The 23,883-nt window shown below is 40.6% G+C and overlaps 1 protein-coding gene across 1 annotated transcript in view; it reads left to right on the top strand.

The window, feature by feature from the left end:
• TBXAS1 (thromboxane A synthase 1) overlaps nt 1-23,883 on the top strand; it is a 226,396-nt gene that overhangs the window by 57,595 nt on the left and 144,918 nt on the right. The window contains exon 3 of the mRNA XM_005421056.3: nt 21,591-21,643. Coding sequence (XP_005421113.1) covers nt 21,591-21,643 — 53 coding nt within the window. The remainder of the gene's footprint in view (nt 1-21,590; nt 21,644-23,883) is intronic.

Genomic DNA, 23,883 nt, shown 5'->3' with positions numbered 1-23,883 from the left:
TTAAACCATGCTTTGCTTTTTTTTTTTTGACGCACTTCATGCTTGCCTTTTTAAATGCTGCAAGGGGGGAAGAGGCAATGATTGAGGCAGCTGGTAGCTCTTAAGTGGAAAGGGGATGATGTTGTCTGTGCAGCACAGCGAGTGAGAAGAGACTCCCTGATCATGCTCCTGTCTTTCCTCAGACTCTCAGTGTTTGGGCAAATCTGACTGGGGCAAAGCTTTCTTCTTTTCTGGGTAAGCAAATCTTTCTTTTGCTTCATCTTGAGCCTCTTTCATCCACTTGCAAAGTTATAAAGATGATATTGTGGAATAGATAGGTCTGCTTTTTGATCAGGTTATGGTGAAATATTTTGGACAACTTCTCTGGGGCCTGTTAGACTTGGAAGCTGATATCACTGCTGTCTTGGATGGACTGGGTGCTCCAAGGCCAGAGGGAGTTTATATGGGTTTTTCTGCAATATTCACAGAGCAAGTGGGGCTGTGAATTAATGCCAGGCCTGAGTTCTGATACAAATGAAGGTATCTGAGTGAGGTGGTCCCCAAGGTAACAGCACTGAAGCATACTTCTCTTCTGTGCCATCCTTCACTCCTGTCCTCTGATGGGGTTTTGGTGGCAGCTGCCAAATGACTACCCAAGATCAGTGAGAGCAGAGGCCTGCATCATTAAAATGACACCTGGCTCATGAGAATGGTCTAGGGAAGTTTGCCACGTGTTATGTCTTTTGGAGAGTATATTTGCACGTTCATCATCATCATTTGCACATTCCAGAGGGTTGCACATAACCCTCTGGAATTTGCTATGCAGCCTGCTCTTCAAGTAGGGTGTACTGCTAAATTAAAGCCAGCTCTGGCCTGATGTGCAGCAGCAGTGAGCCCAAACAGCTGAGCTGCACAGTGTTTGGGCTGGGAGAATGGGATAATGTGCAGTTGCAAGGTAGTAGCGTACAAGTAGAACCAGTGTAGTCACAAATTGGACTTTACCTTGAGCTCCAGAAGAAGCAGGGATCCTCATCTTGAAAAGCAGCAAAGTAGGATGTCTGAAGAGGAGGATTCCAATAGCTGTTGTAGTAAACTCAATGGCCTTTTACAAATGAATGTGAAAAAGCAGGACTATTTCTTGAGTGTGACTGTCTTCTCTTCAGTTTTGCCTGTAGTTGCACTGGCCTGGAAAAGGAGAAGGGGTTGGAATAGATAAAATCTTGAAATTAGGAAAGAAAGCAACAGCATCAGGGATATTATGAATAAGAGCAACTTTGTTATTTTACTGAAATTGTAACTTGCTCACATAACCTGCCAATTTGGAGTTTGGAAGCATCCTATGTTGTTCACCTTCTTATCATATGTGGAGAACACCACATTCAGAAGTCCAGTTCTTCTATGTCAGCAAGACCAGTATGTATAATAATGGCCAGGTATCAGTTGTAACACTAAAATTATAGCAGGCTCAGATTGGGTATTGTGAACAGTTGTTATCCATGAGCCAACAAATTTAGCAGAGTCTTAACTTCATTAGCAGTGTCTAAACGCATTAGCCATATGCTCCTCAGCATATGGGTAAATACATAACAATTTATTTTCATTAGGGTTTTCTTACAAGTGCTACTAACCCAAGCTCTACCAGAAATGTTTACAGCATGACGTGTCTTTTCAGATAAGAAGCTGGCTTTCTGTACAGCAAGTCATCCTGAAAGGTTGACAAGCAAGTTACTTCCCTGTCCTTTCTGGGAATAGGCAGGTACAGCTGCTGTGGGTCTGAACTGCTGCATCTAGCTAGGCTTGGGTTCTGAAAGGCTTTGTATTAAAATGAATAATAGAAGGCTTTGGAGAACTGCCTGTTCAAACACGTGCTGGTAAATCCCTGGTATTCATTGTGTGCCTGCCTTCTGGTTGCCTGTGATGCACTTTGGACGGCATCACCACCTGGTAGCTTTATAAGACTCATGACTTTCTGGGCTCTTCCCACTTTCCCCCCTCCCAGGCAGGATGTAGAGTTGAAATATGACTTTTCCTAAGAGGTACTGAGTGTGAAATGAGGTCATACTCGTGGCCTGTAGTCAAATGGATGTAGTGATGGAAAGGCAGGGTGAGTTTGTAGGGTGGGCACTGTGCAGGGCTGCGAGGGCTTCAGTAGCTGCAAAGTGGCATGGGTGTAAGTTGGCCTTTGTGTGCTCAGTGTTCTCCTAATTTCTCAGAAATAAATGAAAAGCTATTTTCTTGAGAGATTTTTGTTTTGAAATTTTTTTTTTTTGGTAAGCATTTCTGCAGCTTGATCCCGAAACAGAAGTTGCCTAGAAAGACACTGAAGAGTAAGAAAGGACTGATCTTATTGGAGAGGTAGAAAGTTCAAAAGTTAATCTGCTTCTCCACAGCCTCAGAGGCCTTGGCACATGTCTAAATTTAGATGGTAATGTGAAATGAGAATCAACTAGAGTTGGAATCTAATCAGGTTTTTTTGAGACTTGACTGGGTTTTTATTGTGGCTGGGTGGTTTTTCGGTTGGTTGGTTTTTAGAAAAGAAAAATCAACAGCCTAAACAAACCTGTGTGCTTTAAAAAGAAATGTGTTTCAAATTGCTGTGTTTTCTTTCTGTCTTTGTCATCCTACAATGCTGATGAATGGATGAGTGAATTAATTATAGTCTTGGGTTGTCCTTGGACTTTCTAACTTTTCATTCTGTTTTTTAACTATTAGTCTTTTTTCCTGCTTAGATTTTGTAATTTTGTAATAATCTGTGAATTTTAGGAGATTTATAGTAAAGCAGTGGGAAAAGTGAAGTGTTCTTTGGACAGTTGCCCTGGGACAATTTTAAATATTCAGGTAGCAAAAACAACTTGCTGGACATTGGTAACTTATTTTACCTTGCTACAAGAAAATTGAAAATTATAAACAAGAGAAAAAGAAACTGAACTACATGTTTCAAAATATGTCTCAACTGTGTAGTTTCATAATAAAGTATACAGGAAATAAACATTAAAATAATTGCAAAATAGTGTTTGCTATATGCTGGATTTCCATAGGTTTTGTGTATTATATCTGATGGCATTTTTTTTAATCTCTGAGTCTAGAAAACTGTTAACTTCCATAGGCAGGATGATGCCTGGGTTGATTTAGGTAGGGTTAGTGAAAGTTAGGGTAAAGGATCCGTAAGAAGTCACATGCAATGATGAGTTGAAATATTCTCTGTGAAGTTGAGTGGGACTTTAAACATAGGTGTTATTCTTCTGCTGAATGGTGCTTTTCCTGTTCCACTCAAAAGGGAAAATATGGGGATTTTTCAAGGAATTTTGAATGAGTTAGAGACGGGACCTCTGAGTTTTTAGATAATGTGGTTTATTTTTCTTATCTTCTACACCGATAGGAAGGGTGAGTTTGGCTTACATTTTCACTGTATGGTTCAGAAGGTCGTAAGACCCTTAGTTATAGGACTTTTTAAGGATTTATTGGCTAACAAGACACTTTCAATAAGGATATTTATGTTTTTGATCCAATCCTTAAATATTTTGTCTTATGGACTCATGCTACAGTGTAAGTTCTCTTAGTTAATCATGTTATGATATACAAACCTACAGTATTGTATTCTAAACTTCTTTTTTATCTTTGTAACTACTTTTATTTTTTCTATGTCTTAAACTCTAAAATTTCTTAATGTGTTTCTGCTTTAAACTATTAATCCATATTCTCATTTCTAGTACCTAAGTCTGGAAACCTTTTCTAAGGTTTCAGATCAAATCCTGTGTTAAATTCTAAGCTTTGGCTTACAGGCCTAAAGTTCTGAGAATTCCCTGCATTTTGGATTGCAACATCTCCCCCTTCTTTTTGTATTAAGAATATTCCTTTGATGGTTTTGTTAATTGTCTTTTCTATGTATTGGATAGGTAAGGTATTGTTATAATTATGGTGATAATTAATATGTACACATCTATTTTTATTTTTTTATTATGGTGTAAGGTTTAATTTATTGGGTAGATCATTTATTTGAGTTCTATCATCAATTTTGATTTTACTTATATTTTATTTAATTGTTGTATGTTCTCATGAATGGATTTTTAATGATTAGATAGGTTTATGTAATACATTCCATCAAAATTTTCACACCTATGTTTATGTACTAGTAAAAAAAAGCTTATTGTTGTTCTGTTTTGTAGAGTTTTATGTTTTACGTTTTTGATATCAGTCAATACACTACTTAATGTAAGAGAAGTATTATTGGTTTGGTGACTTAACTAGTATCCTAATTGATTTAATTGTTTTAGGGTTATTGTCGAGGTAAGTTGGGGTAAAAATATAGATGTTGAAAAGATGTTGAGGGAAGTCTCTCTTTGGACATACAGAGAAAGGGGATGGTGAGTCCCAAAGTCTTCTCTGATTTGCCTCCATTTACTTTTATTTCCATATATTGAGAGGAAGCAGTGGGTGATAAGCCCCAGACAGGATAAGGGATGTTGTGATTCTAGAGAGTATTCTGAAAAAGAAATGACACAAAGGGGTATGAATAAGAAATCTGTGATTGATACATGATTTTTGCAGAGATGTGAACACATCTGCCTTGATCTTTTAATACACTGCAACATGTGGTACGTTGTGAAAAGTGTGTGATGAGGCAGAAGGAGGGAGGGTAGCACTTGATTTATCCTTATTTTTGTTCCCCTTCTGAAGGCAATCTAGAGCAGAAGCACCTTGCAGCCAAGGTGGAGTGGAAAAGGCACTTGATGACAGAGAAGGGGGAAACGGGAGAGCTTTTGGGAAAAAAAGTTGTTGGTGACCTTATGCCAGAGGTCTCAATTTTAATAAAGAGTCTCATAAAGTTCATCACATATAGAATTAGGGACCTTGCAAGTATCTTGTAGTTATATTTGTGTTTATATTTTTCCCTACCTCTTTTTTTCCTCTCCAGTGCCCCAGGGAGCCATCTCTAAGACCTCATAAACGTGAGATTTCATTTTCTAATGCTATTTCATTTCCTGGATGGAGGACCTGCCATGAGAAGACCAGACCTCAAATTATAATAGCCCTATAAATAACTCCCTAAGGCAAAAGGGAAAAAAGAAAGCTTTTGAAAGACAACCACAAATGCAAAAATGGAGGTTTTGGGTTCTCGGAGAACCAGACTAAGCAGTTCTAGTTAGAGCATGGTTAATTTTTGGGTTTCCCTGTTTATCTCTTCGCATTGTTTACATAACAAAATTATGTTTCAAAAGTCTTCAGAGGTCTTTTGCTTGAGCTTAATATTTTACAGTGTTTTGATGCCTTTTGGCCTGTCAAAAAGCAGGCTTTTTAGATCCTGCTAAAAAATGGAATTTGCAGGTAAAATTGAAAACAATCTGAGAAACTGACTAAAACAAATACAATAACGGATTGAGTAAAAATAGTCTGAAAATGCAACTTTTTCTTCTTTCTGGGTGAAGTCGTTTTAATTCAGCAGACCCCAGACAGTCTGCCTGCTTTCTGCTGGAAATCTGTGCGGAATTGGCACATTGACTAGAATAAAAACATTCCCGAGGAATCGGCGTGTTCTGTCAAAACATTTGAACAGCTCCTGTCTCCCAGAGCACAGCATTGCTCTGGAGCCGGCGAGGGAGCTCTGCAACGTGTGGTGCAGGCTTCCCCTCCAACCTCCCATCTCAAACCCACCTTTTTGCACAAGCATGGGCCAAGTGTTTCAGGTTCAATTATATTTAGCTGCGGAGGCAGTAGAGAAGGCAGTTTACAAGAATCTTTTGCAGCATGGTTGGACCTGTGTAAGGCTGTCCTTCCTCTGTTCCTGCTAAGGTTGTGCTGTACATGGAGTCTTTTAGGTTGCAGAAGATTCTTGAGTCCAACCATTAACCCAGCAGTGCCAAATCCACCACCAAACCATGTCTCTAAGTGTCTCATCTACATGTCTTTCAAATATCTCCAGGGGTAGTGACTCAACTACTTCCTTAGGCAGCCTGCCCAGCCCTTTTGGTGCAGAAATTGTTCCTAGTGTGTGAAGGAGAAGTCGTGGAGTTAAGGTTGGAGGATCGCAGTATCTTCCTGGATCAATGTGGTGTCTGGGGACAGGTAGGCTGGCAAATCTGAGCTCCAGGAGAAGTCCTGCTGTGCAGGGATGGGACTTCCTCCCTAAGAGATGTCTTTTGCTGCTGCATGACTCTGGTACGTGTGAGGTTACCCTCCAACACCAAAGTTCAAACTCTGTGTTGTGGAATAATAATAATAACTTTTATGATTTGATCAAATTTTTAAAAAAAGTAATCTTTGGCTAGAAAGAGGTACTCCGCAATTACAGGGTTTAACAGAGCAAAGTGTGATGAACTTCAACATTTTCAGCTTGACACTGATTGCTTTACTTTTGCTAAGTAGTATCTTCTTCCCCCAGCACTGAGATGAAGGGGGTCTTGCTAGTAGGCTCTGCTTGGTATGAATGAGACTGGTAAAATCTGGCCTGCAGACAATTTACTAGAGATACTGTCTGTCTGTTATTGAGACTAATTGCTGAGGAATGTAATTGTATCATTCCTGTTACCAAAATTGATATTCCCTGCCTGACTCCAGCTAAATGAGTTTTTATTTTTGCAGAATTTCTGAGCTGTTGCGTGCTAAGGCGTTGTGTTGAAACAAATGAGATTTTTACTTATACTTGACAGAGAGGTGTATCTTAAGCAGTACTTTACTGTGTGGATGCACTAGCAGATGGTGTCCTTTAAGGCTGAACATGTGACAGTAGCCTGTTTGAATGAGTATCCATGCTAGTTTTAGCACCAGGAGGAAATTAAAGTCCAAAGAAGCTGCTTCCCTTGCCCTACTCTTTCCGGTAAGGGAGGGAACAGAAAAGTGCCTGACTTCTGCTGCTGAAAGCTCCTCACAGCAATGGAATAACTGCACAGTCTCACCCACACAGTGCTGAAACCAGCAGAGTCTGTAACCAGCAGAGTCTCTAGTGTGCTTGTCTAAGCCCTGTCCAGCAGAAAAAAACATTTATAAATCAGCATAAAAGTAAACAAGGTGGGAAGGCAAGCAACCCAGTGTATGTAGTTATTTTGTACACTGTGGCACGTGCCCAGATAGAAATTGGGCATAATTTAGAATACAAGTGGCATCACTGAGAAATGTGATGTAAGACAATGATCTGTGCCAGGCAGAGGTGGCTCACGAACCAGCCCTAGATCTGCATGGATTAGTGTCAGCACAGCAGACTTGCAGGGGATGGGCTGGGAATGTGCATTCCTAACTCTATGACTTATCCCCTGGGCCAGAAGGACCAGATGTGTTGCATTGCATAGGCAACGTATTTAATCTGTGAATGATCATTCCTGATGGATCCCCTCCAGACAGTCCAAAAGTTACATTACTGAGCCCCAGCCTATTTTACATAGAAGGACAAGACCACCCAATACAGTGCTTTTAGGGAAGAGAGAAGGTGGAATTGCTGTGATTTCACATTTTATCAAGCATCTGCATGCTCCACGGACAAAATGCTTATATACTGGTGTCTAACCTGAGGCAGCTAAAGCTATGCTTTGGTACCCAAAAATGTTACCATAGGATTTGTCACAGGAATTGACAGGTGTTGGTACTTCTAAACATTGCTACAACTCCTTTTATTTAGTTATGCAAAGTCTAGCCTGCTGCATTTAATTTTGTCTTAAGCATATACTATGCTGAAAAAATATGGTCACTTTTAGGACTCAGGTTTCTGGAAACTGAGGTTTCCCATCCCTAAAAACTTTGGACAGGGCTCTGAGCAACCTGATCCTGTTGAAGGTGTCCCTGCTGATTGAAGAGGGGTTGGACTAGAAGGCCTTTAAAGGTCCCTTCCAACCCAAGCTATTCTATGACCAAAAAGATGAAAAGGCAGTTCATCCCAGTATGGCCATATGGGAGGGGAAAATAAAATACTTTTCTGAACAATTATAGCAAATATATGTTAAAAGGCTTTAAGAAGGTTCACAGTGATGAGCCCATCTTTTGACAGGCAAGGTAACAGACTGGAACAACAGCGTCAGAATTGAAGCCTCTTAATATGTTATATTAATGTCTTGCAAAGATCTGAGACTTGGGTTTGTGTGACTCGCCACTGTCCTAACACAGGAGCCTTCCCTTGATATGCTGAAACCTTATCATCTGGGGAGGGAGACTTGAAAGAAAGGAAGTGTGCTTGCAGTTTTATGGGCAAGGAAACTGAGGGCTGTGGCTGTAACAATTTTGCCTCAGCACCCATTGAGACCAAGTGCCCTCTGTGTTCACTGGGCATAGGCACAGGCAGCCAGTGATTCCTGAGCTTGTGCAGGAAGAGGGTGTGACAGGGGCTGTGGACTGCATTGGCACCCAGTGGCCTCTGGCACAGTGCCACAATCAGTGCCACCTTCCCAGAGTCCCTGCTGCTGCAGGAAAAGCTTATATTACATGTAGGAGGACAATGCCTCAAAACATCCCCAACGGAATAAATAAGTACCTGAAGTTGAGAGATCAAACCCAACTTGCTTTTCTACTACTTTTGTAGTCTGGTAATTTTGATTTGGTTTAGGAAAAATAGGAATAAACGTTAAATTCATGCTTAAAAGATTGTATCTCTTCAGACAGATTTGTTATCCTTTTTCTCATTTTCAACAAGTAAACTTGCTTTTGCAGCAGAGATTTTGACATTAAGTGTCTTGATAGAATAATAGGCATGAGATGGATTGCAATCTATTGCCTCAAGACTTTGCCAATCATAAACTAAAATCAGTTAATGCATTGAGTTAAATCTTTCTATATTGGGCAATGTGCTAGTAGTATTAAAAATATCAATCCAGGAAATATATTGATTATATTATCTCCATAGCAACAAACAATAATAGGATAATGTTAGCTTAATAATTGTGCTTTGTGGAAACCTTTCAGAATAATTACTGCATTGTGGTCTTTTCACAATGTGGAATGCAATAACGCTTCTTCCTTGACTGCAGTCACCATCAGCACTGCGTCAAGAGATGTTGTTTTTGTGTGCATGCATATGTATTCATGGGTAATTTTGCTCCGGGTGAAACAATTCAGCGGACTATTTTGGGATCCATTTTTAAATGGTCAAGACCACAAATTGGCAATTGTTTTCCGTGTGGCTTGTTTTCTCCCACCCCCTCTGACAACTGGCTACTGTAAAAAGAGGTCGTTAACATTCCTTTTCCTGCCTCTTTCTTTACAAGGCACAAAGATTTTGGCATGTAATGAAACTGAAAGTCCAGCTACTCTGTTAAGGATTTGTGGGAGAGAGGAACTCTGCTCTAAAGACAGTGCTTCATATCTGTTCCTTTAATTGAATTTAATCTATCATCCTCTAGCAATGACTTGTTCTGTAGGAGCTGAGATATTTGGCTGTATTTTAGGGGACCTGGCTCTCCTATGCATCCTACATTGTTGTATAAATAATAACCTGAGGTTGTTATGAATATATAGAGATACTTTCCTACATGTATGTAAGGAGGTGTAGGTATAACATTTTTAGCCTGAAATTTTGGCAGGAGAGTCAGAGGACAGATATATACACTCTTCATCTGGGTCTTGCTCTTTACTTCCTCATCAACCCTGTAATTTATATCTTGAGTTAAAAAGAGGCATTAACACGAATCCATGATGAAGAAGCCAAGTTTTTAGAGTGGCTCTGTGTAAGCTCTGCTCAGCAATAACAAAAACATCTCTATATTATCAACCCTGTGTTCAGCACAAATCCAGAACATAGCCCTATTCTAGCCACTGTGAAGAAAAATAACTCTACCCTAGCCAAAACCAGCACAATTGGTAAAACCTCCCAGTTTAATCCATGAAGTTAAGCAGCTAAGCCATCCTGTGTCTATGAAAGGACCTTGGGGTCCTGGCAGTAGATCTGGAGTCTGTTCTCCTTCTGGTCATGGCCGTATTTTGTGTTGATCAAGAGCTGGGTTTGGAGATCAGCTAGCATTGCTGCTAAATGTTGCACTGGCAGGAGCTTCCTCATGGCTTTTGTAGGGTGCCCCATGGTATTCCCAGTGGTATGGTGGGATTGTTCCTTTACTTCCAAGGACACGAATGGAAGTCATGATATTTTGTGGTCACTCTTCCATGCCTTTTTCTGTGGGACAAACATTGATGCCAGACAGATTAAACTTTGAGCACCTCTTCTAACTGCACATAATTTTATTTTGATTCCTACTTCTGGAGAGTCAAACATCCCATAATTTATCTTCTTACTGTTTACCAAACAGGGGTCCCCTTTTTGAGGATCTTCAGGAGAAAGCCCCTGCTTTGAAAGCACTGCCTAAAATAGGTGACCCTCTTGGACCTGGGAAAGTGCAGGCCCTCTGCTCTGTACAGGTGTACTGTGTACATAAGAAAAGCAGGAGAGAGAAGGAGTGCTGACAGTTTTCCATCTGAGATGATGGAAACATCAGGAGCTTGGTTGTGCTATTTTCCTTTCCAGTCCCTCCAGGTGGTTGCTTTATGGGAAGGATGTGATGGAAAGGTTGTTTTATATCCCTGGCAATGGTTACTTTCTGCCAGTGGCCCAGTCTCTTAGGGATGTGGTTAATTCACAGGGATATGGAGGAGGAGTTGTTGCCCTTGACTCTGTGCCTTATGCCAAAGCATCTAGGCCCTGTGTAAGTGTTGTACTGAATGAGGGTGCCAATCACCTTTCTCCTTTCCCCTGTGCAGATGAATTCAGTTATGAAAGGACAGCTAAATGCATTGGTTCCTCTGGAAAATATCTGGTATTTGCAGGTGTGCAGCATCATTGGTTAAAAAAAGAAGCAAGCCCAGATGGCTTGACAGGGAGGTTTTTTTTTTCCTGGTGCTGTTGCAGAATCCAGCCCCAAGTGATGATCTAGAAACAGAAATGAATGGCTGACAGGAGCCAATTGAATTCCCACCTCCAAACCTGAGTTCTTCTATGAAATTGTCACAGTTGAAACTCTGACTGTGCTTGACGCATCCTGTGCTAGCCAGTGATCTTACTGATTGCTAGAGCTCCCAAATTCTCATTCCACTGCAGCCTCCTGTTTAGTTTCCTTGCGCTGTATCTGCTCCTGATGCTCTCTGCAATCCTCTCTCCAGCCCACACAGGGATTGGCATTGTGTGTTTCTGTCTGCCTTTTCCTAATCCCTTTCCATGGAGGCCTGATATGGCTTTCTAGTGTTTCTGGTTTTTGTGCTCAGAATCCTACAAGCTACCACATGGGTGGCTTGGGTCTTAAACAGTGTTTGGCTTCAAGACAGAACATGAAGAGTAACTTACCTTATGAAAACAAGGAGATTATTTTAAAAGGAGTTATTTTAAAACAGGTGAAGAGTCAACTGCCTGCTGTAATGTGGCTTTCAGGGCTACAGTTTGTTGTATTCCCAATGGAATAAAAGTGTTCTGCACAGGATCCTACAGCCCATCTCTGTCCATAGTTCTTTGGGGTAGGTCTGTCCTACCTGGTGGATATTGCTCTGGGAGCAGGATGAAGCACTGGGAGTGTTTGTTCCTATGGCTGGGCTGAAGACGTTGCTCTGCAGGCACACTCCCCCTCCTGCCCTGCTGAATGTATGGGCTCGCCTCGAGCCTTGTGTCTGTCAAGCTAATGTGTCTGTCCTTAACCTTGTGGCTCTTACAGGGGTGCCATGTGATAGATGGGAGCAAAAGGGACCTGTCATGCCTATGCCTGGCCTATCCATGCTGCAGATAGCAGCATGCTCTGCTCTCCATCAGAGGCCACTACAATCTGTGGGGACGTTTTTCTCTTTTCGTGCTTGAGAGCTGCATCCATACAAGGTGGGAATTAGGCAAGAGGAAGCCGAGCTTGTCTGACCATGTTAAAATACAGAAATAGTCCTGGTATCTTTCAGTAATGCATCAAGTGGCATGATTAATGTCAGTCACATGTAGTGATCTTTCCAGGTCTCTTCCCTTGGTGCAGGACTCTGTGTGCTGTCTAGTGCTTTGGTTTGGATTCTGTTCTGTGTCTTAGCATCATCACAATGAAAGATCAAAATTTGAGACCTGAATTTGAGATTATCTTAAATTCTTTCACTTGTGATTATCTTAAGTGCATGTTTCGTAGTTTTAAACTTGGTGGTCACAGAAAATTAGGTGGCATGGATTTCATAAACAGTTCATAAACAATGGCAGAGACCCCTACACTATAAGAGGGGAATGTCTCTGAGGAGGCCAAGATATTGCTCACGGAATGAGTAATCTTTTGTTATCATAGATGAGGTTTTCTTGAAACCCACCTAAATAGTTCCCCCTTAGGCACTAGTGAGCAATATGAGATGGCCCAGAGTTTGCATCAGAAAAGAAAGCTTAATCATTGTCATCCTAATTGTGTAGGTGCAAGATTTGCACGAGGATGTGTAATTTTTCCGATGTTTATTTCAAAGTCTGTTTGCACTCTGTGGCACCCAAGACAGACTTTTTCACAATGGCTCTGGTTAATATATTTTATCCTTTAAAATGACATTTTCATGGTCTGAAGGAATCTGCTGTTGATAGGTCTGAGAAGGAAAGGGACACCCTTCTGAAGTGGAAATGCTCCTTGGAGGAAGGAGTCCCTGCCTCCCTTTCTTGAGAAAGAAGTCAACTCTCATTTCTCTGAATGCCACTTTGCTGCCCCCAGAAACTGTGTTGTGTGTTGCTGTGTCGTCAGAGTATTCCCCAAATCTTTGTTTTCCTTAGACTTAGCTGCCATGTCTGTATGTCCTACAAAAAGTTGTTTCCATTTCTTCAAATTAGGTTTGAAGATGATTGTTTTACTTCCCTTAAGGAAGGCCAGCAAAGAAAACGAATAAAATTCATTCACCGTTAGTGAGATGTGCTGATTGCTTATGCTAATCCATCTGAGACATTGAGCTCACAGTGAAAATCCACATTACCATGGTCCTCTATTGTACAATGAACTCCCTCCTATAGAGAGCACTGTAATTCTCTGCTTTCCTGCTGTAATTTGAGGATGCAGTAATATTAAGGCAGCAAAGGTGGTTAGTGATCCAGTGGAATTACATGTAAGTAGAGATTGTGCAGGAGAGAATTGCACTTGGTTTGGAAGGAAGACAGCTTAGAAGACATTTAGAGGAAATTACATATTTAGTAAAAAAGAAACAAATCCATTGCTCCTTTTTATTTTTCTTCTAGTTTCTTGACTTATTATAAATATATGTTTATCAAAGGATCAGAAACTGCAGTGAGTCTGTAAGACCTCATATGGAGCCTTTCATGAACACACATTGAACAAATTGTAATTCTCTTTGTACATGTCTTCATAATGACATGTTTTCTGTTTTGGACAAAGGTTCCTAGAAGCCTGAATAGGTGTCATCTGTGACATTTACTATGAAGTAAAATAAGAGCCTGGCAGGGGTAAGTGTTATCTAGACAATAGTCCTAGTAAAAATAGTAAGTTTGCAATTATATCTCTATTGTGGATATAAACAAGGTCGAAGCTAACAGCAGGTGACTTTCAAATAGATAAAAAGAAATATTATTCTAGCCAGCGTAATCAGACTGGAGAATTCATCATAGCAATAATCAGAGAATCAAATACAGCAGCTGGAATAATTTGAGAGTCTGGATCATTTTATGACTAATTTCATTTGTAGCTATGCATACTATAAGAGTAATTCAATCTTAAGCTAATAGTTGGGTGAGGAAGAAACCTCCCTCTACGTAAAGCATTTTAGAGTTAGCCGTGCATATACAGTTCTTTTCCTCACGCCTTCATTCAAAGCCTCAGGCATGTGATATGTCTGAAAGCTCAGAAACAGATCAAATTTGTTGATACTCCTTTCCTTTCTCATATACTGTCTGTGTTTCTGTGGCAGAGAAGGAATGTTTTTGTAAGCTACCAAGGAGGAGGATTGTGAAACCTTCAGCTTGTCTCTGGCTCTACCATTGACTTCTTGTGTGGCATTTGGCAAATTGCTTAATCCTGTGTACTTCCAACTCCCCACCTGTGACAGATTGGCATTTAACAGCCCAAAGATGTTGAGGAAATGAAGTCTCTAAAGTGAAATGAGATTAAAAAAAGAGACAAAAAGAAAGCGAGAATCTCATTGCAGTATGCCAAATTAATGTATGAGACTATATATATAAGAGAATGAGTTGGAAAGCTGAGTCAACTAGAAGTGTGAATGCAGTGTGCACATGTGAATGTGCAGTAAATCTTTTCCATGAGAAGAGTCCCTCTTATTCTAGAAGTGACTGTAGATCTCCTTGAGGGGCTGGTGTAGATGACCTGGGTTATTCATCCTACACTTCATTTTTATAAGTATCCACATCTTGGTTCCTGTCCCCTCTGTCCTGACTAAAAGGTTTCTAAAATCTTGCAACTTCAATAGTCAATAATTTTTATCTCATTTCAAGCAACATTCATCCACAGCCAGTTTATAAGACTTTGATCTTTTAGTAATGTAGACTTTTATATTAAATAGATATTTTTCTCTCCCTGCTGATTCCTCCCAGTACAGCTCTAGACAGCAAGCATGTCTCCTCCCTTTGGTCTGCTAAAATGAACCTTTGGTTAGCTAAAGTGGACTCTCCTAATTATGACTTGTAAGACAGGCCTTCTATTCCCCAAAGATCCTTGTAACCCTTTTCTCCAGTTGTTCCATTTTTAATTCATTCCTTTTGAATGTGGCAGCTCATCAAATTTACATGCAGCATTCCAGAGAAAGCCTATCCCAGATATTCTACATCTGAAGTTTCCATCATACTTTTTTCCATCATCTTTATCTTATGGTTAATGTGTCCATCCAGTTTTTTCACTTCTGTCTTATTTTCAAGCATTCACCTGCTACTGCAGAAATTCTTGGAGTTAACATAGCCTCTCTCTAAGGGCATGAAGCTTTGCTTTCAACTAAAGACTCTCCTCTGTTGCAGTTGTTTAGGTTCTTCAGGTCACCTAGTTCCAGTATGACAATCTCAGTCCCTCTGCTTGCTGAGAAAAGGATCTGTCTTTTCAGAACCATGTACTTCACTGAAGCCTGATTCCCTTTTGAAACAAACTCAGTCCTCCAAACATTGAACAAGGTTTGTCCCAGGATTGACCCTTGAGAAAACTCTGGATTTCCTCCTTTCCTGGCAGTACCTTTTCTTTCTACTCCATCCATACTCACTTCCCTACAACTTTGGTGTTTACCGTTTTTTGGGTTTTTTATCCTGTTTTTCATCCTTTTGGGTGTGACAGTGGTTCCCCAGACACCAGACCAAATGCATTACTGAAATCTGTGTGCATCTTTCATTGTTCCCTCGCCTAGAAAATAAGCTATTTTCCTAAAGAAAGACAAAAATCAGTATATCTCCTTTTCCATTAAGTATTTGCTGTGAAGTGGGCTGCCACGGGGTGCCTGAGGGACTGTGAACTGGCTGGAGCTGCTCCATCCAGTCATCCACTTGGGCAGTGCAGGTGCTTTCAACTCTGATGTCAAAGATATATGGTGGGTTTTGTGAGGAAAATCTGAGAAATCTTGCATGCTATTGAGGTCAGGCTTTCCTCTGTGTGTTTGCTTCCTTGGCTCCCCCTCCCTCCAACTCTTCAGTTACCAGCCTATTAGAATCAGACATTAACCTGGTTAATGGAGAGAAACAGCAAACACCAGAAAAGATGATGTGCTTTTCTTAATTCCCATTTGGAAACTTGACTGGTTTAAGCAGTAAATGTCTCAAGAAAAGACAAACCTCAAAAAAGGGTCCAAAACATGTCTTGCTTTTGTAATGCCAGCACGCTGAGGTGGAGAAGGATGAGATGAGTACTTCATTGTTGAGCGGTCTTTGGGGGCAAAAAGGTGGCACCCCGCCAAAGCTGCCAAGGTGGCTTTAAGCTGGGGTGCTGAATGGGCATGACTGAATTGTATTTTGCCATCTGATCCTTTTGGTGATATGGTTAAGGTGACATCTGGATGCCGTCTCATCCTTTGTGTGGTATGACTTGAACCCAAGAACCTTTGTCCTCTCTGAGTAGGAGAGGTGACAGAAGAAGAGGGCAACGAAAGGCAGGGGTAAGGGCGGAGGGGGAAAGGAAGAGCTTGTGCAAGAGGGGAAATAGCCATGTTTCAGGGAGGGATTAAAGCTGTTTCTCTGAAGGGGATAACAGCTCTTTGTTAAGGACAACAAGGACTAATGCAGCACACAGAAATAACCTGCCCACTTAATTTTTATTAAAGATCTGAAAAGGTAGAAGGAAAGAAATTTACAATTTGTTTGGTATTTAGCTCAGGTAATTTTTTTTAAATTGTGTAATGAGAACACATTGTCCAAATTTTCATATGCAGATTCAATTAGTGTTCAGTTAATTAGCCTTTACAGATGAGATTAACTTAATTACATAACACTAACCTCTCTTAATAACTATTAAGGGTACGAAGGCTGCCTTTAATAAATTTAGAAGGGCTATATGTGTTTTTTAAAATCTGAAATGACACACACATAAATTAAACCAAATTACACGCAGTGGACAACCATTAATGGTAATGATCAAAGGAAACAAACTATGTACATAGCTCAGAATCAGGCTGCTTAGAAGTTCATGCTGTGTTCCTCCTCTTGTCTGCTGGCATCCTAGTGATTTCACTAGGATTATTACTGGAGCTGACGTACAGTCTGGGGTCATTCCTTCAAAGAGGGTTGCAGACTGATACAAGGTTACTTTAATTAAATGCTAGCTTGTGTTAAAAAATGATTTTGGGTACTAGGTTATTAGCAATTTTCTTTTTCAGGTGGTCTAAGGAAAAAAGATGTGCAAAAGCCCATTGAATGCTAAAAATCTGATGCAAAAATATTTACTGTCATTATGTACCATAAATAACTGTATAGATTTTTTAATCTCTTGATATGAGGTGTGCGCTTGAACAATGATGCTGTGATTATTAATATCACAATGAAACAGAGCATCGCATCTGATGTAGAGTGACAAAGGTGGAACATATATGGGACTAGTTATGGGATGTGGTATCTTTGGCTTCTGAGTCGCAAGTTTGAATCCAGGGTGTCTTGCGAAAGTGACTGACATCAGATTATATCTGATACTTTTCAGAAACGAGCAACAAAAGAAGCCTTTTTCCCTTGGCTGTTCTTGCATGGGTAATGTTTCCCACTTGCAGTGAATTTTGATGGGCTCATCACATCCATCTCCTCAGAGCTCAGTAGCTTTTGTGACATTCAGTACACTGCAAAATTCAAGGGCTACCCTCATTGCATTCTCTAGGACTTGTTCTGGAGTCCAGATTTTGAGTTACTGTCAGGAGCAGGCATCTGCTGGATCCCAGCTTTGTGGCTCTCTTCAAACCATTTTATCTCATGACCCTGAAGGAGCACAATGAAGTTCATAAACCACATAATTTGTTTTCTACCTGCAGTAAGCTGAAATGTTCAAAGCATCCTCCATACAATCTGAGTCCTTTTCCATTTGAGGCCATGAGATCTGCAGGTATTGAGCAACTAAAAGGAATAGGTTGGATATGTCTCATGTTAAACACCCCAAAAATCAAAATACATAGCTTCTCTCTGAAATACTGCCTCTTTGTGAAAACTTTGGCTTAGTGCCTACAACCATTTTCAGCCAAGAGGAAAGATGACATTGCTGCAGATTTTTTCCTTGCTGTGAAGAGCTAGCAAGGTGAATATGCAATGAGGAGGAAATTGCTGAAGTATCTGTCTTGGAGTGGCAGAGTCTATTGAAAAAAAAGGAGAGGGGATACTTGAGCAATTTCAGCCCTTTCATGGATGCAGCTCAAGCTGAATCTTCAACAGTCAGTATCTCAAGAAAAATGGTTGGCAGTGACCAGACTTTGCTTTGTCTGGTGCAGACCCAGATCTTGTTCTCTTCCATGGGGTTTGTGCCTGTATTCCTGAGAGCAGGATTTGGCCTTGTGAGTGGTTCTATCCACAGATGCAGCCAATGATACACACTCAGAGGAAGGGGAGAATGCAAATTCCCTGCAGGGAGGCAACCGCCAGATATGTAAACAAAGAACCTTCTGGGTGTGCAGCAGTCAGCCCACTTGAGCTGCTGTTTCCATGGTATGCCAGATGCTGTAAAATATGCTTTCTTCAGGGGAAGAAGCTTTTCCTACCCCTGCATTATCCCGTTTGATGATGGACTGACCTCAGGCTCGTACCTCACTGTATGGGCCACACATGACAGGTCCCCCTGGCCCAACCATTTTCTGAGTTGATGATGATAGCTCATCTTCTGCAGCTTCCAAACAAAGAAAACACTAAGTGATTCTTTTTTTAAGCTTGGAATATCGTTGCTAACTATGCTTTTAATTTTTACTATGGAGTGTTTAATGCACAACTGTTCTTCCTGATGCCCATGGTGTCATATCATAATACTGAGTGGTTTTGCTTTTCTGTTTCCTTCTGTTTTTCAAAAAAAAACGAGAACACACATATTTTCATTTTCCCCTGATTATTCTTTTCCTAATCCCCATGTTGCTTTGTTATAATTCCTGGTTTAGGGAGCATAAAGCCACTGGGTACAAGTCAGCAGGTCCCATTTCTGAGTTTGACTGCAGATCACCCAGTGGATAAATATGAGGAAAGGAGGGAAAGATAGGTGGTCTCTACTCCCATTTTCTTGTAAAACAACAGCTGATTGTGAGCAGATGCTTGGTTATGTCAGAGATACTAAGTTCAAGTGCAATTATAAAACATGGACAAGTGTGCAATAATTGGTTGAAGCAAACCAAACTCAGCCAGTGTAAATAAGTTACCAAAAGCACTTATGAGGCTTGCTGAGCTTCAAGCATGACTCAGGGGAGAAGGAGAGGGTGTTTTCTGGATACCTGTCTATTGGAGGCTGTGTTTGGGGATGATGCTGCAAAACTGGCAGAGTTGTGTGGATGTGGCATATCCCCTCACTCTGAGACCGTGCAGGTTCCTTGGCTTTCCTTGTGGCTATCAAGAGCAAACGCAGGGGCCTTTTTATGGCTCCAGCTTCCTCCAGCTGAAAGGTATACTGTGGTGTGTAAGGGACTGATGCACATGCTCTCTGCCTGGTTTACAGTCCTGCCACCACAGCTCCATGGGCTCCTGTGTGTGCTGTTGGCCTCTCTTTCCCAGGCCTGCTGCCATGAGACCTGCTACCAGGTGCTTACCAGGCCCTGGAGGAGGCCAGGACAGCAGTGGGTCCCAGGGGGTGAAGAGTGGAGGCTGGTAGTGGTAAGTATGTGTATGCAGTCTGCACGGCATGAGGAAGTGTCCTGGAGTGTAGAGAATTAAGGCTTCATTTACTCCTGAGGATGCTTTCTCATGGTCTTTCCCAGGTGCTTTTCAATTCCTTCTCTTCCCCCATCCTGCAGGCTAGTACTTCTCACTTTAGGAAAAAAAAATTAAGTGGGTTAATTTTAAGCCAGTGCAATTATTTGGGAGTCCTGGAGGTGGAAAACCAGTTACTGGTTAACAGATCTGACTGGAAATGTGTTCTGCCTGACCCCCCCACAATGTAGTGAGCCAGAAGCAGTTCTTCCAAGAAGCTGGCTTTCTGGAAGGCTTTTTCACTGAATCATTTAAAGCCTAGGCTTCTTGAAAATGTTAATATCCTGCTGGCTCACTGGAATGCAGCTGGTGGGTACAGCAAGTGCAATACCTATGTGCGTGCTTGCAATCCAAAGCACAGCGAGCAGGCAGGGCTCAGGCTGCAGCGTGGGTGTCTTTGCTGGAGGCTCAGCCTAGGAGGGAAGCGGGCTGGAGATCAGGCCTGATTTGGCATCGCCCCACAGGACTGGAAGTTCCTCTGCCCTGCCCAAGCAATGGGGCCGTGATACAGCAGCTCTTTGCACCCTGGTGAGGCTGTGGTGGTGACTTCGAGCCATGCCCTGCGTGGCTGGAAGCGTCACTGTGTTTGTGCAGCCTGGGCACTGTGGCCAGAGTGTGCCCGCGGGCTGAGCCTGCTGGGCCAGCCTGAAGTGGCTGCATGCAGAATCTGACCCCAGGATTCCCCCCTGCATCAGCAGACAGCCTTTAAAACGCTGAAATCACAGCAGTTGCAGGCTGTGTATCTCTGTAGCAAAAATGCAGGTCGGTGTGAATGTGTGTGTGCCTTTTCCCCTCCCACAGTGTCTGCGGGCAAAAACCTTTTTGATTTAACTATCTGTATTTGTGGTGTTACAAAGCCTTTGTCCACCTTAGCTGCTCTGTGCTAGTGTGAGGCTTTTCTGCTTACCTTAGTAGTGAAGAATTTTTCGGGGGAGAATATGTATTATTTTCAGGCAATATACATTCTCCTCAGGCTGTCATCTAATCCACCTCTTTCATAATTTTATCTTCAGCGTATTTTCTTACACGTCATCCTGTGGTTTTTGCAGCTAAAGGAGAACTTAGAGTTCTTGCCTTAAACTTGGGGACATGTTGTCCTGCAGAATAAAAGTGTTGCAAGCCCAGGATTGAAAAAAAAAAAAAAAAAAAGAAAAACCACAACTGTACTATAAGAATAAAAAAAAAAATAGAGGGACTCTGAGGACTGTAGGTGGTGGCAAGTGCTTTGCTGATTTGGAAAATAAGTTACCACCCAAGGGTTTTAAGTCAGATCATTACTTTTTCTAACCAGATTTTCTTTTGCTTAGTGTGGCAAAATACTCTCAAAGCATACACACATTACATGGGCTTGTTTATTTATGTCAGCAGTAGATGTATTTACAGTAGTTGTGTTGTTCTAGCTAATATTCTGTGGGATGTTGTAAAAAACAAGAAAGATTCAAAATGAGACATAAGTGTTCTACTTTTTTAGTGAATTTTCTCTTAAGAATGAAAATAGATCATGATAGTCTGTCTTCCATTAATATAAATGCAGATTAATGCAATCAAATGGGTTACTTTTTCTATAGAAAAGTTGCAAACACAATGGAGCACAGTCCTCAAATATTGCAGTTTCATTAAAACAGATTTTTTATTGTTCATTATCAGGGATATTACATATTTTGTGCACCTTCTTTCGATTGATCAATTTGAATTCCTTTAAGACACTAACAATTGAGTATAGTGACAGGTTTATTTAGATAAATGGATACGAATTTTCTTCAATTATGAAAATAGAAGATGGTAAAAATAGTAAAAATTTTAAAAAGAAATCTTACTATTCTGTGGAATGTACCAGCTGACTGCCTTGTTCTAAACTCTGACTTGACAGGTTTGGGGTTTTTTTAAATAATGGGACTAAAACCAAAACAAGATGACCTTGCCGTATTCCCTGTGCTTCCCTTTTGTGTAGTAAGTCATATAGTTGTCCTCTAATTAATTTCTCAGTTATTTTTCCATCCATTTGCTTATCTGAAAAAACTTGAGTCAGGACCAAAATTATGAAGTTAGTTTAAAAATATTAAATCATGAAATGGTGACAGATTTTGGGGAATAAAACATTTATGAAAACATGTTTCATGACTGTCTAGATCTTTTTTGGGGTTGGGATTTGTTTTTCCAGCCATCCTTTCCAGACTCTATGTTTGTCATATGTGGACAATGTTAGAAAGGTGAGGTTATGAGTTAATACCATGGTTCTCCTGGCTGAGGTTCAAAGCTTGGTGTGAGTGGTAGAAACAGTGTGTAATAGATCTTCTGCTAGGCACTTTAAAATATTGTCTTTTTTTCTTTCTCTAAAATATTGTGATTTTTTTATTTCTTCCAGGGTTTTTGGGAAAGCCACACAAAACTCATAAGAGAGTATGGACCTGTTTGTGGGTAAGCTTAGCAGTGCTGTCAGCTTTCTTTTTTCTGGCTCTTACTCTTTGAGTTTGTTGGGTGGGAGAGGAGAAAATACCAAGACAAGATATTCATCAAAATGCAGAGTGCAGTGTTTCAGTTTGGGGGACAGAGGTAGAGGTGGTTTGATTACATGCAGCAAATACTCTTGGCTTATTTTAGTTCAGCATTTGGGATTGGACTTCATTTTTCTCTCTCTTATTTTAATTATACACATAAAGTTTAGTCCTTTTCAGAACTGTACAAAGCTACCAGCCTTCAATATTCTCTTTTCATCTGCATATTCTTTATGCTTACAGTGAACGGTGGAAATAATAATTTTTCATCTTAAAAAACCCTCAGTTTATGAAATAGTATGAATTTGGTTCAGCTGTCGCTATCTATATTTATGCAAAATTCCTAAACTTAAAATACAATGAAGTACAGATTAGAAATGAGGCATTCCTCTCTCTATAGCTCAGCTGTGCTATCTTAGCAGTTTGTTAGAAGTAAAGAGGGTTTAAGAAGAATATCCCTTCATAGAAGCCCTTCCACATTTCCATGAATGTCATTTCTGTTCCAAGAACTACTTACTTTCCAGTTGTCGTCATTTTAAGTGGAGATGTAGTTGTCCCCTGGTATCTTCTATTGTTGTGGTCAGTTGGTGTTTGTAGCATAACTATTATTTCAATATATATGTGTCAGGAAATATCCACAAATTATGAAAATGTCTTTTTTTTTTTCCCCATGGTCTGCAAGGAGTTTAAGATACTTGTAAGAGAGCACATATGAATGTCTGTGTGTATATTTGATTACAAAAGATACCAATGAGCTCTGTATGCTCTCCCAGCAAAAAAGCTCTAGCAGAAAGAAGTCAGGCTCAGGCATTTGATGTTTCAGTCACAGCCACCTTGTGGCATTTATGCTCTGCCCTAAGGACAAAGTGCTGCAAGAAGTGATGGAAATAATGAATTCCAAGGGTTAGGTACTTGTCTAGGAGGAAATAATGCAGTGTCTTGGCTGGCCAGGAATGGGAAAAGATATTCATTAATGCTGCGGCAATTTGTATGTTGTGTAACAAATGGAAAGTGACTGAGGCTTATTATCTCTGTGACCTTTGGTGTGATGCCCTTAAATGACAATAATGTAAGAACACTGGCATTTATTCCTCAGTATACTTCCCTCCTTATTAATATCATGCTTATTTTTTCTCTAAGCTGAATTTGAGACAAGTTGCTATTTAGTCATCTGTCTGCTCACTCAGCCAGGCAAGGCTATGTCATTGGAGAAAGAGATGTATAATTACAGTGTGTGAGCAGATAGAAAGTTTCATTTCTGCAGTCTGCTTACAGGCTGTTAGGGAATGAAACCTCTGTGAGGCTTGCATGGACTGCAAAGCTGGATGATGGTGGTTGTGGTCAGCCAGGATAGTTCTGACTCTTTGGGATTCTCTAGGTAGGAGGAGTGAGCATAGGTAAACTTGGCATATTGCATGTATGGAAAACTCAATTTGTGAGGGATCTAGGAGGCTGGCAGAGAAAAAAAATGCTGTTTTTTCATGTCTCCCAGGAAAACAAAGCTGGATGCAAACAATGCAGTGTTGTAGGTAAGGTCTATTTGTAGTTAAAGGAGGATGTTTTAAAACCTGGCTCGCAAGCTGCTGTTCAATAGGTGGGGCGTGTGTCAGGGGGTATTTATCACAGTCCTGTCAATTAAAGAAATTCTTTCTCCTTCCCTGTGAGTCTTCAGTGTGATTCTTTCTGTGGTTCTTTGAAACAGGCGAATAAATGGTAGGTGTGTTTATGTGTATATTCCCAGCAAAGTATTGGATCTGGCAGATGGAAGAAGATGTGGCATTTTTCTTTTCCCAGATTGAAAACTGCTTTCCAATAAGCATAAAGAGCAATGATCTTTATTTCTACGGTGGTGAAGTGAGTTGAATACAAATCTTTGGAACTGAAGCCTTTTTTTCTTCCTAAGGTCACTTGAATAGTCTGAATGATACCATCACAACTGTTTTCTTTTGTGTGTGAATTGGTTTCCTTGACAACAGGATGTCAAATCAACTTTTCAGCTTTAATCAAGTCAAAACAATATATCCCTTCCATTCCAAAAGGCCTCAAGTCGGAGAGAATTATTTCAAGTAAGGCTTTTGTAGGTCACAAAAGCTTTTTTTTCTCTTTGCTCCTGTGTGCAAATCCAAAGGAGAGGTGATGGGACTGATATTTTATAAAGACAGA

This window comes from Geospiza fortis, unplaced genomic scaffold (genome assembly GCF_000277835.1).
Source record: "Geospiza fortis unplaced genomic scaffold, GeoFor_1.0 scaffold10, whole genome shotgun sequence".
NCBI lineage: Eukaryota > Metazoa > Chordata > Aves > Passeriformes > Thraupidae > Geospiza > Geospiza fortis.
This window is presented reverse-complemented; position numbering and strand designations above follow the sequence as displayed.